The 13,396-nt window shown below is 46.8% G+C and overlaps 1 protein-coding gene across 2 annotated transcripts; it reads right to left on the reverse strand.

Annotated features, from left to right (window-relative positions):
* Positions 1-950: 950 nt before the first annotated feature.
* ARL2BP (ADP-ribosylation factor-like 2 binding protein) lies at positions 951-10,670 on the reverse strand. Of its 2 annotated transcripts, none has more exons than XM_011938850.1 (6): positions 10,386-10,670; positions 9,648-9,709; positions 6,226-6,332; positions 5,024-5,109; positions 4,374-4,470; positions 951-2,396 (listed from the first exon to the last, which is right to left on the reverse strand). In XM_011938850.1, exons 1-6 carry the CDS (start codon positions 10,421-10,423, stop codon positions 2,295-2,297), a joined length of 492 nt encoding a protein of 163 aa, XP_011794240.1. In that variant the 5' UTR covers positions 10,424-10,670; the 3' UTR covers positions 951-2,294. The 2 variants fall into 2 exon arrangements, with proteins under 2 accessions (XP_011794240.1, XP_011794239.1); XM_011938849.1 differs by having other exon boundaries at positions 951-2,320; positions 10,386-10,669.
* Positions 10,671-13,396: the final 2,726 nt, after the last annotated feature.

The following is a 13,396-nucleotide window of genomic DNA, read 5'->3' on the forward strand; positions in this document are numbered from 1 at the left end:
GTAAAACTCCCAGCTTCAAGTGATCCTCCCGCCTCAGCCTCCCAAAGTGCTGAGATTATAGATAGGTGTGAGCCACCACACCTGGCCCTGGTATAAATATTAATAGCATCACGTTTTACTCTCAAGTCTCTCCGAGTTTGAATAATAAATTAGTCCTTCCAGGAGTAAGTTATAAGAGTTTGGTTTTAAGCAAGGACAGTGCACTTAAATGCAAAACAAAATCGCAGGCAAGTTGGAGAGCTCACCCCTCTTATGTTTCCGACATGAATCAAAAAGCCTGTTTCGGGGGATCATTAAAGGCGCTTAGTCAATGCTAAGGCTCAGCAGTTCGCGTGACTATTGCTTCTCATTGGGGAGGAGTCCTAAGCAAGAGGACTGGGGCTTCCTCACCCCAGGCCAGGTGGGAGCCCCATCAAAGGTGGCACCTGACATCACAGTCTAAGTGTCTGTGGATGGAGAGACAGGCTGCTAGTTTATTTTAAAATAAATCAGAACTTCTACTTATAATATTAAGTGACAACAGACTTGCCTCCTTTTTACTGAGCAGAAAGGGTGAAAAACCAGCCAGGCATGGTGGCTCACACCTGTGATCCCAGCACTTTGGGAGGCGAGTGGATTACAGTCCCATTTATAGACAAAGCAAGGGAAAAAGCAAGCCCAGGAGAGGTGGACAGTCCCATTTATAGACAAAGCAAGGGAAAAAGCAAGCCCAGGAGAGGTGGTATTTTGAAAAGCTGGCTCTGAGAATGATTTTAAAGGGCCAAAGCGGGCTGGTGCGAGTGCAGTGGTGTTTATAACTAATAGATCACAACCAGTGGCAGATTTCTTTGTTCCTTCTCTACTCCCGTTGCTTCACTTGACTAGCCGCTCCCCCCATCCCTGCCAAAAAAAAAGACCAAAGCAATAATAACCTGATGGCAGTAGCTACTTTAAAGAAAGAGTATGACTCATTGAGAATGGTAGTTCTTGCAAAACACCTCAAATTTTAATCATGGTACAAAAGTATTTAATAAGTGACACATCAGTACAGAAAAACAGAGCTTATGTAAAGCTTATAGCTTCTCCTTTAAAACCAGAATGGCCAAGTGAAAAGTCAGTACAGATTATTTTTACTATTAAAAAAATCAAAGGGACACACTGGGAATTGAACTACTATGCTTTTTCTTCATTCTAGAGATGACATATATGTTTTCTGATAAGTAATCTACCACACATTGCACTAAACCAAAGCATACAAACAGCCAGTAAAGCTGTGCCCTACCTGCTACTCATGCTGGACTGGACAGTGGAACACTATCTTAGTAAGAGATATTTTGACAGGAAGAAACTGCAGAGTCCCTACCTAACCCAGAGAACCTTACAAACTGGTTTATACAGAAAGGATTTTCAGCAAACATACTAACATGCTCTAAGAATGTTTTAGCCTATTTCTAGCACACAGCATACATTCATAGGTGCCCAGTAAAATAGGAACGAATGCCAATGTAGAAAGCGTTTTTGCCTTCACAGTACTAACACCTAAAAAGCACACAGCATATAATACTTTGATCTTTAAGTGGATAATCATGGAAGTTCCAAGATCACATCCACTAGGTTAGCCTGAGTATTCATCTATAAAAATATTTTTTTTTTTCCAAAAATAATGCTTAAAAGAGACATCTAGAAACAGTGGGACTACATCAGGACCAGAAGACAGTGACACAAGGACTGCAAATGTTAAGACTAGGAGTAGCTTTTCACATGGAGCTTTTATGTAGAGGATATCTCTTTCTGTTGATTCCTACAGCCAAGACAAGATGTGATCACAGGAGATTCCGAAATCTCAAGCTGGGCTTGAGTAACACCCTAGATAAACATCAGGAACCCCACTGCGGCTGAAGTACTGAAACTGTGACCCATGTGAAAAAGAGGTGCAAGTGCACAAAGATTCATGCAGAGGCTGCTGGAACAGAGGGTGGTGGCAGTGGGATACACACCAGCAGGTATGCTGGGGAAGGACCCCCCAGGTGGAGTGCTTGGCATGGGCTCGCTCCAGAGGCGTGTGACCCAGAAGCTCCTGAGAGTGGTGTCTACTTGAGGAGGGGAAGAGTACTATGGTTAATGAATACAAGAAGGTGTTTCAGGAGAAATAGGTCCAGGAGGGTTAGGTCTTTTTGGTTTTGACCTATCAATACTTAACATAAATGAGTTACATAACAGAGTCAGTCTTTCCAAGATGTGTTCTGTCATCATGAGCTGGGCCTATTGGGCTGGTGACATCCAGAATGATCCCATTCATTGGCTGGAGGTAGGACCTAGTGCCGCAGATTGTTCTGGGAAGCTGACACAGAAGATGATTTGCACAACGAAGTCACCACTAAGCCACTGCTTAAGTCCAGTCCTCGGCCTTCTTTTTCCTATATGAGAAAACAACCAAAAGGAAGGACTAGAAAGAGCCCTGGCGTGGAATCTTGCCTCTGATATGGCGAAGGCAGAGCTGAAGGTGGGAACGTGGACCTCCAGAGTACATAGGAAGGGAACACAGGTTATGGGTTATTCTGCATTTCTGCTCAATACTGGCCTGCCCTAGTCTTAATTTTTTTTTATTATTATTTTTAAAGAGGTAGGGTCTTGCTCTGTCACCCAGGCTGGAGCATAGTGGCTTGATCATAGCTAACTGCTGCCTGGAATTCCTGTGCTCAAATGGTCCTCCTGCCTCAGCCTCCTGAGTAGCTAGGACTACAGGTGTGCACCACTACAGCTGGCTAACTTTTTTATTTTTCTAGAGACAGGGTCTTGGTATGTCACTTAGGCTGGTCTTGAACTCCTGGGCTTGAGTGATTCTCCTGCCTTGGCCTCCCAAAGTGCTGGAATTGTAAGTATGAGCCACTGTGTCCAGCCTGGTCCTGGTCATTCTAAAAGTACACTCTTTTTTTTTTTTTTTTTTTTTGAGACGGAGTCTCGCTCTGTCGCCCAGGCTGGAGTGCAGTGGCCAGATCTCAGCTCACTGCAAGCTCCGCCTCCCGGGTTCACGCCATTCTCCTGCCTCAGCGTCCCGCGTAGCTGGGACTACAGGCGCCCGCCACCTCGCCCGGCTAGTTTTTTGTATTTTTTCGTAGAGACGGGGTTTCACCATGTTAGCCAGGATGGTCTCGATCTCCTGACCTCATGATCCGCCCGTCTCGGCCTCCCAAAGTGCTGGGATTACAGGCTTGAGCCACCGCGCCCGGCTAAAAGTAACACTCTTAAAATGTACCTCCCTTCACTGGAAAACATTTTTCTTTCTTTCTTTCTTTTTTTTTTAGATAGGGGTCTTGCTGTGTTGCCCAGGCTGAAGTGCAGTGGCTATTCACAGGCATCACTGCTGTGCAACACAGCCCCAAACTCCTAGGCTCAAGTGACTCTCCTGCCTCAGCCTTCCAAGTAGCTGGGACTACAGGCATGCAGCACCATACCCAACACCATTTCTTTTTCTTTTCTTTTTTTTTGACACAAGGTCTGCCTCTGTCACCCAGGCTGGACTGCAGCGGGGCAATCACAGCTCACGGCAGTCTCAACCTTCTGGGCTCAAGCGGTCCTCCCACCCAGCCCCCCAAGTAGCTGACTGGGACTATAGGTGCACACCAGCACACCAAGCTAATTTTTGTATTTTTCATAGAGATAGGGTTTTGCCATGTTTCCTTGGCTGGTCTCAAACTCCTGAGCTCAAGCCATCTGCCTGCCTCGGCTTCCCAAAGTGCTGGGATTATAGGTGTGAGTTACCATATCCAGTCTCCTATTTTTCTTATAAAGAGCTTGCATTGTAAGAAAAGCAAGGCAGGGCCAGGTGCAGTGGCTCACGCCTGTAATCCCAACACTTTGGGAGGCCGAGGTGGACCATGCTTCAGGAGTTTTGAGACCAGCCTGGCCAACCTGGTGAAACCCTATCTCTACTAAAAATACAAAAATTAGCTGGGCGTGGTGGCAGGTGCCTGTAGTACCAGCTACTCGGGAGGCTGAGGCAGGAGAATTGCTTGAACCTGGGAGGCAGAGGTTCCAGTGAGCCAAGATCGTGCCACTACACTCCAGCCTGGGTGACAAGAACAAAACTCTATCTCAAAGAAAAAAAAGAAAGGCAAGGCAGAATGAGACCTGAGACCTGCTTTTTGGGTTCTGTCCTTCTGATTAGGAATTCTAAGATGGTACCTGGGGCTTCGTTCATGAAAACATGAGAAGGTCCTAGCCATGGTAGAATAGCAGCTCATTCTTCTGATGCCTCATCAGCTGCTGGACTGATACTGGCCAGTTTGAAGGGAGAATGATGGGGGAAGTGTGGGAGGTTTGTGTTCAGTATTTCTACCTGGAACTTTCTAAGTGACTCAAAGTGGCTAAATAAATAGGCAGTAGTAACTTACTGCTCTGTAGTCCAAAAACATTTCTTTAAAAGCCAGAAAATCTGTGAAAGTGAGTAGCATGTCGAATATGTCACCAGCCACTTCATCCTTATGGTGCCTGCAAATGGAACAGACGGCTGTTTTGTGAATGAATGATGAGACAGTCCTCAAGATTGCTTTTGTTTTTCCTTCCCTCACCCCAGCCCCACCCCCTGCATTTTTTTTTTTTTTTTAAGAGACTGGGTCTTGCTGTGTCACCCAGGCAGGAGTACAGGGGTGCAATTATAGCTCACTGTAGCCTTGAACTCCTGGGCTCAAGGGATCCTGCAGTCTCAGCCTCCTGAGTAGCTAGGCCGACAGGTATGCAACACCACACCTAACTAATTCATTTTTTGTAGAGTTGGGGCCTCACTATGTTGCCCAGGCTGGTCTTGAACTCCTGGGCTCAAGTGATCCTCCTCCCTTGGCCTCCCAAAGCACTGAGAATACAAGTGTGAGCCAGTGCCTGGTCTTTTCAAGATTTCATTAAAAGGTTTGAGGGCTTCCTACACAGGACCTAACCACCAAGGGCATGCACAGGAAAACAAACAAAACAAGAGGGTCTTTTGGTCAGCGTAGGGAAGGAAGAAAGTGAGAAAACAAAACACAAAAATCAGGCAAGCTCAACTCACTGTAATGTTGTGGTGAAAGCTGCCATGTTGAACCCAGGAATCCGCTGCAGCAGCTGTTCTTCAATATATTTTTCTACCAAAGAAATCTGCAACAGTGGAAAGGATTTTGGTGAGACCACACTTTGGGAAAATAAGACTTCTTTTCAGAAAGCCTGCCCTATAGCCCTTCCTAAACATTTCCTGAGGTCTGTGTGCCACAACCTACACTGAGTGCCAAGGATACCAAAGAGGACCAAAACACAGCCCCTGTCCTGGAGAAGAACTCAGCCTGGTGTGGAAGAGAAGCATTAGCTGATAATGATGCTGTAGCAGGGTGAATGCTCTGACACAGGTGGAGACAGTGAGTAGCACAGCGCCCACACCCACAACCCAGTGCAGGATGCAATAAATGGAGGCTTTGCCTCCTAGGTAGAGGGCATCTGTGTAAACAGAACATATGGACATGGAGGCAGTCACAGGTTCCTTCTGGGCAGGTTTGTTTATGTCATGCTTCTGTGTTAAGAAAATAAAGTCTTGGAGGCTGAAATGGATTCTTAGATGACAGAATCCCAGGGGGCTGCAAGAGGCCTCAGGGTAAAGTGTAGAGACCCAAGGGTGATGAGCTGAGGTTCCTGGGTTCCAGTCTTGGTTTTTCTACCAAATAGTTAGTGATCCTGGTCTCAGTTTTCACTTTTACTTAATAGTCATGCATATATGACTGGATTATATAGAAGAAAGAAAGAGTATGTGAAAGCAGAAAGGTTTGTCAAAAGCATGCAAATGCAAAGTATGAAGAACTCATGTACTGTGATTGAAAGCAGGACTATGATAAGCCAAACTTTATTTATTATATTTATTATATATTTTTTTAGATAAAGAGGTCTTACTTTGTTGCCCAGGCTGGTCTCAAACTCCTGAGCGCAAGTGATTCTTCCACCTCAGCCTCCCAAATAGCTGGCACTACAGGTGTGCTACCAAGCCCAGGTCAAACTTCTTTTAAATAAGAAGCTGATGAGCTAATCAAATATTTGCCTGAAAGCCTTTTGGAAAATAGCCCCAAAGGCTGTGCAGAGGAAAATGAACTTAAACCAGATTCTAATGAGGATTCCTGGCAGTGTACCGGTGGCATATTTTAAAAAGCAGCAAATTTCAATGTCTTTTGATTCTAAATTTAAATTTTTAAAACTCTGACCTCCTGGTAGGAGACATAGAAATCTACTTACGTATTCATTAAAAATAGGTGTGTAGGTGAGTTTATTCTCTTCTGTGTCTTCAAACTCCAGGTAGTACTTGTCCATGAAATTTCTCTGTAATAACTGGAACTCGTCATCTGAACCACAATGGGGAAATTTTATTCTTTTTAATGGAGATTACCAACCATTATGATTTATAAGTAGGCAGGATCTATGTCAGCAGTACTACTTTCTCAATGGTCAGTCTCTGGAAGGAAAGCTGATTTTTTTTTTTTTTTTTTTGAGACGGAGTCTCGCTCTGTCGCCCAGGCTGGAGTGCAGTGGCCAGATCTCAGCTCACTGCAAGCTCCGCCTCCCGGGTTCACGCCATTCTCCTGCCTCAGCCTCTGGAGTAGCTGGGACTACAGGCGCCCGCCACCTCGCCCGGCTAGATTTTTGTATTTTGTAGTAGAGACAGGGTCTCACCATGTTAGCCAGGATGGTCTCGATCTCCTGACCTCGTGATCCGCCCGTCTCGGCCTCCCAAAGTGCTGGGATTACAGGCTTGAGCCAACGCGCCCGGCCTGAAAGCTGATGTTTTAAGAGGGTATTAAATGGGACCCTGATGCTGAAATAGACCAATCCTGTTTTCTTTTTCTTTCTTTTTTTTTTTTTTTTTGAGCTGGAGTTTCATTCTTGTTGCCCAGGCTGGAGTGCAACTGTGTAATTTTGGTTCGCTGCAACCTCCCCCTCCAGGGTTCAAGAGATTCTACTGCCTTAGCCTCCTGAGTAGCTGGGATTAGAGGCGTGTGCCACCTCGCTGGGCTAATTTTGTATTTTTAGTAGACACAGGATTTCATCATGTTGGCCAGGCTGGTCTCGAACTCCTGACCTCAGGTGAGCTGCCTGCCTCAGCCTCCCAAAGTGCTAGGATTACAGGTGTGAGCCACCACGCCCAGCCCTGTTTTCTTTTTAAATTGTGGTGAGATATACAAATTTATTTTTATTTATTTTTTTATCATTTTAATGTTGAAGCACACAGCTCAGTGGCTTTAAGTATGTTCACATTGTTGTGCAGTGATCATCACTATCCTTCAGTCCATTTTAACCACATCCACACAGGGTGGCTTGGGAACTCCCTCACATTACTTTTCTGGAAAGGAATGGATTGGTTCTCTCTTATTTTGATATAACTTCAGAAGCAACTGTGGAAACATTGTAGTGATTAAAAGTATGGGGTCTGAAAGAGGCTAGCCTGTCTGGGTTCAAATCGCATCTCAGCTCTTACTAATTGTGTGACCTTGGGTAAGTTACTTAATTTCTCTAAACCCCATATAAACTTCTCATTTATCTGGAAAATAAGAATGGTTTATAGTAGTTATCATATACGATTGGAAGTGGAATTTAGATGAGAATTCATGTAAATAGATTAGTTCATAGTGAACACTTAATAAATGATAGGGAAGAGGGAATCTTTTTTTTTATTTTTATTTTTAACTGAGACAGGGTCTCCCTATGGTGCCTAGGCTGGTCTTGAACTCCTAGACTCGGCCCAGCGCGGTGGCTCAAGCCTGTAATCCCAGCACTTTGGGAGGCCGAGACGGGCGGATCACGAGGTCAGGAGATCGAGACCATCCTGGCCAACACGGTGAAACCCCGTCTCTACTAAAAAATACAAAAAACTAGCCGAGCGAGGTGGCAGGCTCCTGTAGTCCCAGCTACTCGGGAGGCTGAGGCAGGAGAATGGCGTAAACCCGGGAGGCGGAGCTTGCAGTGAGCTGAGATCCGGCCACTGCACTCCAACCTGGGCGACAGAGCGAGACTCCATCTCAAAAAAAAAAAGAACTCCTAGACTCAAGCAATCCACCTGCTTTGGCCTCCCAAAGTGTTGGGATTACAGGTGTGAGCCACTGTACCCAGCCCGGAATAAGGAATCTTAACAACTGAATAGATTATTTCTAAAAATAAAAGGAAAGTTTCAGAAAGGACCTAGACCTTGGGATAAATACTGTAGGCTCACAGAAGGCTCATTTTCCCATAGCATCTAGGGTATAATAGGCAAGATAACTGAATGGATTCTTCAGTATTCCCCAGAAATCCCCAAGTCCACATGGAAAACAAACTTAATGATGAAACATCTATATTCAGGAGTTAAGGGCATGAACCTTTATACCTGAAGGTATAAAACATTGGTCAGTAATTTTCTTTTTTCTTTTTTTTTGAGATGGAGTCTCGCTCTGTCATCCAGGCTCGAGTGCAGTGGCGCAATCTCTGCTCACCACAAGCTCCCCTCCCGGGTTCATGCCATTATCCTGCCTCAGCCTCCCCAGCAGCTGGGACTACAGGCACCCGCCACCGTGCCCGGCTAATTTTTGGTATTTTTAGTAGAGACGGGGTTTCACCGTGGTCTTGATCTCCTGAACTTGTGATCCGCCCACCTTGGCCTCCCAAAGTGCTGGGATTACAGGTGTAAGCCACCATGCCCGGCCTGGTCAGTAATTTTCATACTAAATGGATTAAGCCATACAGCCACCACCACCAAATAACAGTGTTCTTTTCCTAATTCTCATAAAACTTAAAGTCAACAGAATTTCTCAAATGTAAGTTTTCCCCTCCCACATACTTGTCTTAAACCTCTGGGGACTGTTACTGCTTGTCTGTTACTTAGCAGATTTCATGGATGCCCAAATACATCCACAAGTAGGAACTCAAAACCTAGGAAAATACAGAACCAGCTGAAGCTTAACACTTTGTTTTCTTTATGGCCATGTGTGCTTGTGGTTATGGTTTTATGTATCTTTTTTCTTTTTTTGAGACGGAGTCTCGCTCTGTCGCCTCCAAGCTGGAATGCAGTGGCGCGATCTCGGCTTACTGCAAGCTCCGCCTCCCAGGTTCACGTTCTCCTGCCTCAGCCTCCTGAGCAGCTGGGACTACAGGAGCCCGCCACCACGTCTGGCTAATTTTTTTGTATTTTTAGTAGAGACGGGGTTTCACCGTGTTAGCCAGGATGGTCTTGATCTCCTGACCTCGTGATCCACCTGCCTCAGCCTCCCAAAGTGCTGGGATTACAGGCGTGAGCCACCACACCTGGCCTGGTTTTAAGTGTTTTATGGCATGAAAATGTTAAAACTCAAAACTATCTAAAAATGAAATTGCTCTCACCCTACATAAGCAATAGAGTAGATCATTATTTCCTATAGTTTTGCAAAGAACTCCACACTACTGGGGCCCCATTACCTGAGTCAGTCCCTTCCAGGCCTCTGAATCTATGCTTATTAGATGTTTTCAGGAGTACTGGGCCGTTTGTTTCTAAGACAAACCAGTAAGCCTTTACTTAAGTATTACATTGTGCTACATTAAAAATTGCAGGCAGCTTGATGTTTTCTCTTTTTAAAATTAACTCTCCAAATTGATTTCAATGTCCTTAAAGAAGAAGCAAGCAAGTCCTTAAAAACAGTATCTTAAAAGCTTACCCATGATAATGTCCTCTAAATATCCAACCACAGCATCAAATTCTGCATCAGAGGCGGAGGAGCTGAAAAACATGCCTGGATTAGGTGCTATTTCAAATAATGCATTAAAAAAATGTTTTAGTATGGACGTTTTCAAACATGCACAAGAGAAAAAAAGAGAAGCAAAACGAACTTCCCATCACCCATCTTCAACAATATAAGAATGACTGTCTAATCTAGTAAGTCCAAACAGAAGAAAACACACTCGGCACGTTTGTGACATGAACGTTCAATGTCATGACTCCACTTTAATAAAAACTGGTTCTCCAGGCTCTTCGCTATCACCCCATACCTGTCTGCTTGTGAGCATGAACCCGGCACGGGTGAAACACCTGGCAGGGGGGTCATTTGGTCAGGAGTCCGGGAGGCGGGGGCCAGGGAGGCGTGGAAGGGCCTCGGGCGCGGGGCCGGGCCTCGGCAGCTCAACCCCGCCAGGCTTTGCTGACAGCTGAGGGTTGGCGGCTGGGGATTGTGATGGAGGTGTTGATCAACGGTGACACCCGCCTCGCACTCCTGTCCTGCGGGGCCTGAAACCTGCGGCCTTAGTACTCTACAAAACGAAGGTCTGGGGCTGGGACGGCGCCTTGGCGGCCCCCACCCTGCCCCGCCCCTAACGACACCTGTTTTATAGGGTCAGGCCCGGGCAAACGCCCGCTGTCCCCGTCCCCAAGTCACCTGCCCCCTGGCGGAGCTACTCACAAAGACAGCGCAAAGCTCTCTTCTTCTAAGGCGTCCATCGCCGCCGCCCCGAGTAGGCTCCTATCCCGCCCGCGGCCCAACTCGCATGCAGGTCGCGGCGGCCTGCGGGGTTAAGGCCTCTCAGCCAAGGCCGCGGTCCGCTCACTGCCAGGTCGGGTCAGCGCCTGCGCGCCAGGCCCCGCCTTGGATACCCGTAGCGGTCACTCTTCCGCCCGGCCTCTACGCCCCGCCGGGCCCTCTGCGCGCGCAGCCTCCGCCGCAGGTCCAGGCCTAGGTGACTGCCGCCCCGCCTCCCGTCACCATGGCCACTGCAACCCCTTCCGCTGCCTCACGGCGGGCCGACAGCCAATCACAGGCGCGCGTCACCGATGCCGGGGCGGGGCAAGACAGGGAGAGGAAGTCCCGGAAGGGAATGCGGAGGGATGCGGGGCCTCGCCAAGTCCCCATTGCGTGGCGACTGAGTCTCAAGTTGCCCCCATTTTACGGATGAAGGAAACGAAGACACGAGCCTGAATTTCCTCACTCGCAACTCGAGAATAAATCACGCCTCCCAGAGTGTGGAAAATTAAATAGTTCAAGGCGCGTTTGAAGAGCGCTTGTAAGTTGCCAAGTCGCTGGAGAGCCAGTCCTTTATCCCTTGAACCAGGTGATGCTGACCTCTGATTTCAAGACAATTCCTACCCCTCGTGGAAGGAAAGCGCCATCGCAAGAAGTAGATGTCTTGTAATTTGCATTATAATCTTCGCATCATAAAGCATACTCGGCAATAACTGGTTTCTTGACTAATTATACAAGATGAGAGTCGAAGAACTGTTTTGAACCACGCAATCAGGAATCAGATACTTTTCAGGAAAAGGCCTCTGCAAAACTGCCAAACTTTGAAACAAAGGATTCGTTTGAGCTGATTTCTCTTGATTGGACAACTAAGCATTGTGTCTCTTTAGTTGCATGATACCTTTTGGCCAAAGTGTGGTATATGACTAGAGAAACTAGAGGGATTTAAGGTATGAACTGAGGGTCAGGTGGCCTGTCAGAATGGGTTAGCAGACATTGTTTATTTTTATTTTTTTGAGACAGTCTTGTTCTGTCGTCCAGGGTGGAGTGCAGTGGCATGATCTCGGCTGGCCACCTCTCAGGTTCAAGCGATTCTCGTGCCTCAGCCTTCCAAGTACCTGGGATTACAAGTATCCGCCACCACGCCCGGCTATTTTTGTATTTTTAGTAGAGACAGGGTTTTACCATGTTGGCCAGGCTGGTCTTGAACTCCTGACCTCAGGTGATCCACCCACCTTTTCCTCCCAAAGGGCTAGGATTACAGGCGTGAGCCACCACGCCCGGCCTAGCAGGCACCTTTGAATGGACGTAAAATAGATATCTGTGGGATTTGGAACAAAGATGGTTACAAAGACACAGTTGGGTGTGACAGCTGTGACCAAGGTGACATCAATTATTACTAATTTATTTATTTTTTGAGACGGAGTTTCACTCTTGTTGCCCAGGCTGGAGTGCAATGGTGCAGTCTCGGCTCAACACAACCTCTGCCTCCCAGGTTCAAGGGATTATCCTGCCTCAGCCTCCCCTGTAGCTAGGATTATAGGCATGTGCCACCATGCCCGTCTAATTTTTTTGTATTTTTTGTAGAGATGGGGTTTCTCCATGTTGGTCAGGCTGGTCTTTAACTCCCGACCTCAGGTCATCCGCCTGCCTCGGCCTCCGAAAGTGCTGGGATTACAGGCGCGAGCCACTGTGTTCGGCCTATTTTATTTTCTGAGACAGAGTCTTGCTCTGTCACCCAGGCTGGAATGCAGCGGCGCAGACTCGGCTCACTGCAACCTCTGCCTCAGCCTACTGAGTAGCTGGACTTACAGGCGTGCACCACCACGCCCGGCTAATTTTTGTATTTTTAGTAGAGACGGGGCTTCGCCATGTTGGCCAGTGTGGTCTCGAACTCCTGACCTCAGGTGGTCTGCCCACCTTGGCCTCCCAAAGTGTTGGGATTACAGGCGTGAGCCACCACGCCCGGTCAGGTGACATCAATTATGAGTTGCTCTGTTTAGCACCAAGTGGAAGATAGGCATTTTAAAAGGTTTGCTGAATTACTGGACTAAGTTTAGTCAAGCCCTGGTCACACAGCTCCACAGCAAACTCAGATAATTTCTTTATGACCTTTCTCTATATACCATACATTTCTGGACAAAATGAATTTGCCTGCCCTTCCTAAGTCATTGATGGAGTGGAGGAGGAACACACCTTGATTTAATCTGTTCTGGTTATCTATTGCTGTTACAAACCTGAAAACTTAGTGGCTTAAAATAACCATTTTGCTCACTAATCTGTAATTTGGGCAGGGCTTGGCAGGGCCACCTAGTCTCTATTCCAGTTGGTGTCGGCTGGAGCAGCTGGAATGGACTAGAGGAGCTCCCTCCAAGGAGTTTACTCACGTGGCTGGCAAATTAGTGTTGGCTCTTGGCTCTCAGTTGTGGACATTGGCCAGAGAACTGGGGCCGGGGGCTGGGGGTCCAAGTTCCTCCCCATGTATAGGATTCAGGGGATTCTTGGGTTTTCTCACACCATGGTGCTGGGTCTAAGAGCAAGTGTTTCGAGAGACACAGAAATGGAAGCTGGCAGTCACTTAAAGGCCTGGTACTGGAAACTGGCACAGTATCCCTTCCACTGTGTTCCACTGATAAAGCAGACACAGAGCCACCCAAATTTAAGGAGAGTGGACATAAACCTCATTTCTTGACGGGGGGGATGTCAAATAATTTGTGGCCATCTTTTAATCCATTTCACCACCCTTATTGACTCTAGGAACAAATGGGGATAAAGATAAAAAGTACCCACTCAGGGATGTATCAGATAGTGTGCTAAACATTTATAAATACATTGTCTCCTTTTGAAGTATCTGAAACCCCGTAAAAACAAAAAACCGGTATGAGGTGGGTAGTATCTCCATTTTACAGTCTGGAAAACCAAGCATTAGTGGGACCTGGGTCCAGTCCCACCCAAAA

The sequence above is a fragment of the Colobus angolensis genome, unplaced genomic scaffold (assembly GCF_000951035.1).
Source record: "Colobus angolensis palliatus isolate OR3802 unplaced genomic scaffold, Cang.pa_1.0 Scaffold178, whole genome shotgun sequence".
In the NCBI taxonomy this organism is placed as follows: domain Eukaryota; kingdom Metazoa; phylum Chordata; class Mammalia; order Primates; family Cercopithecidae; genus Colobus; species Colobus angolensis.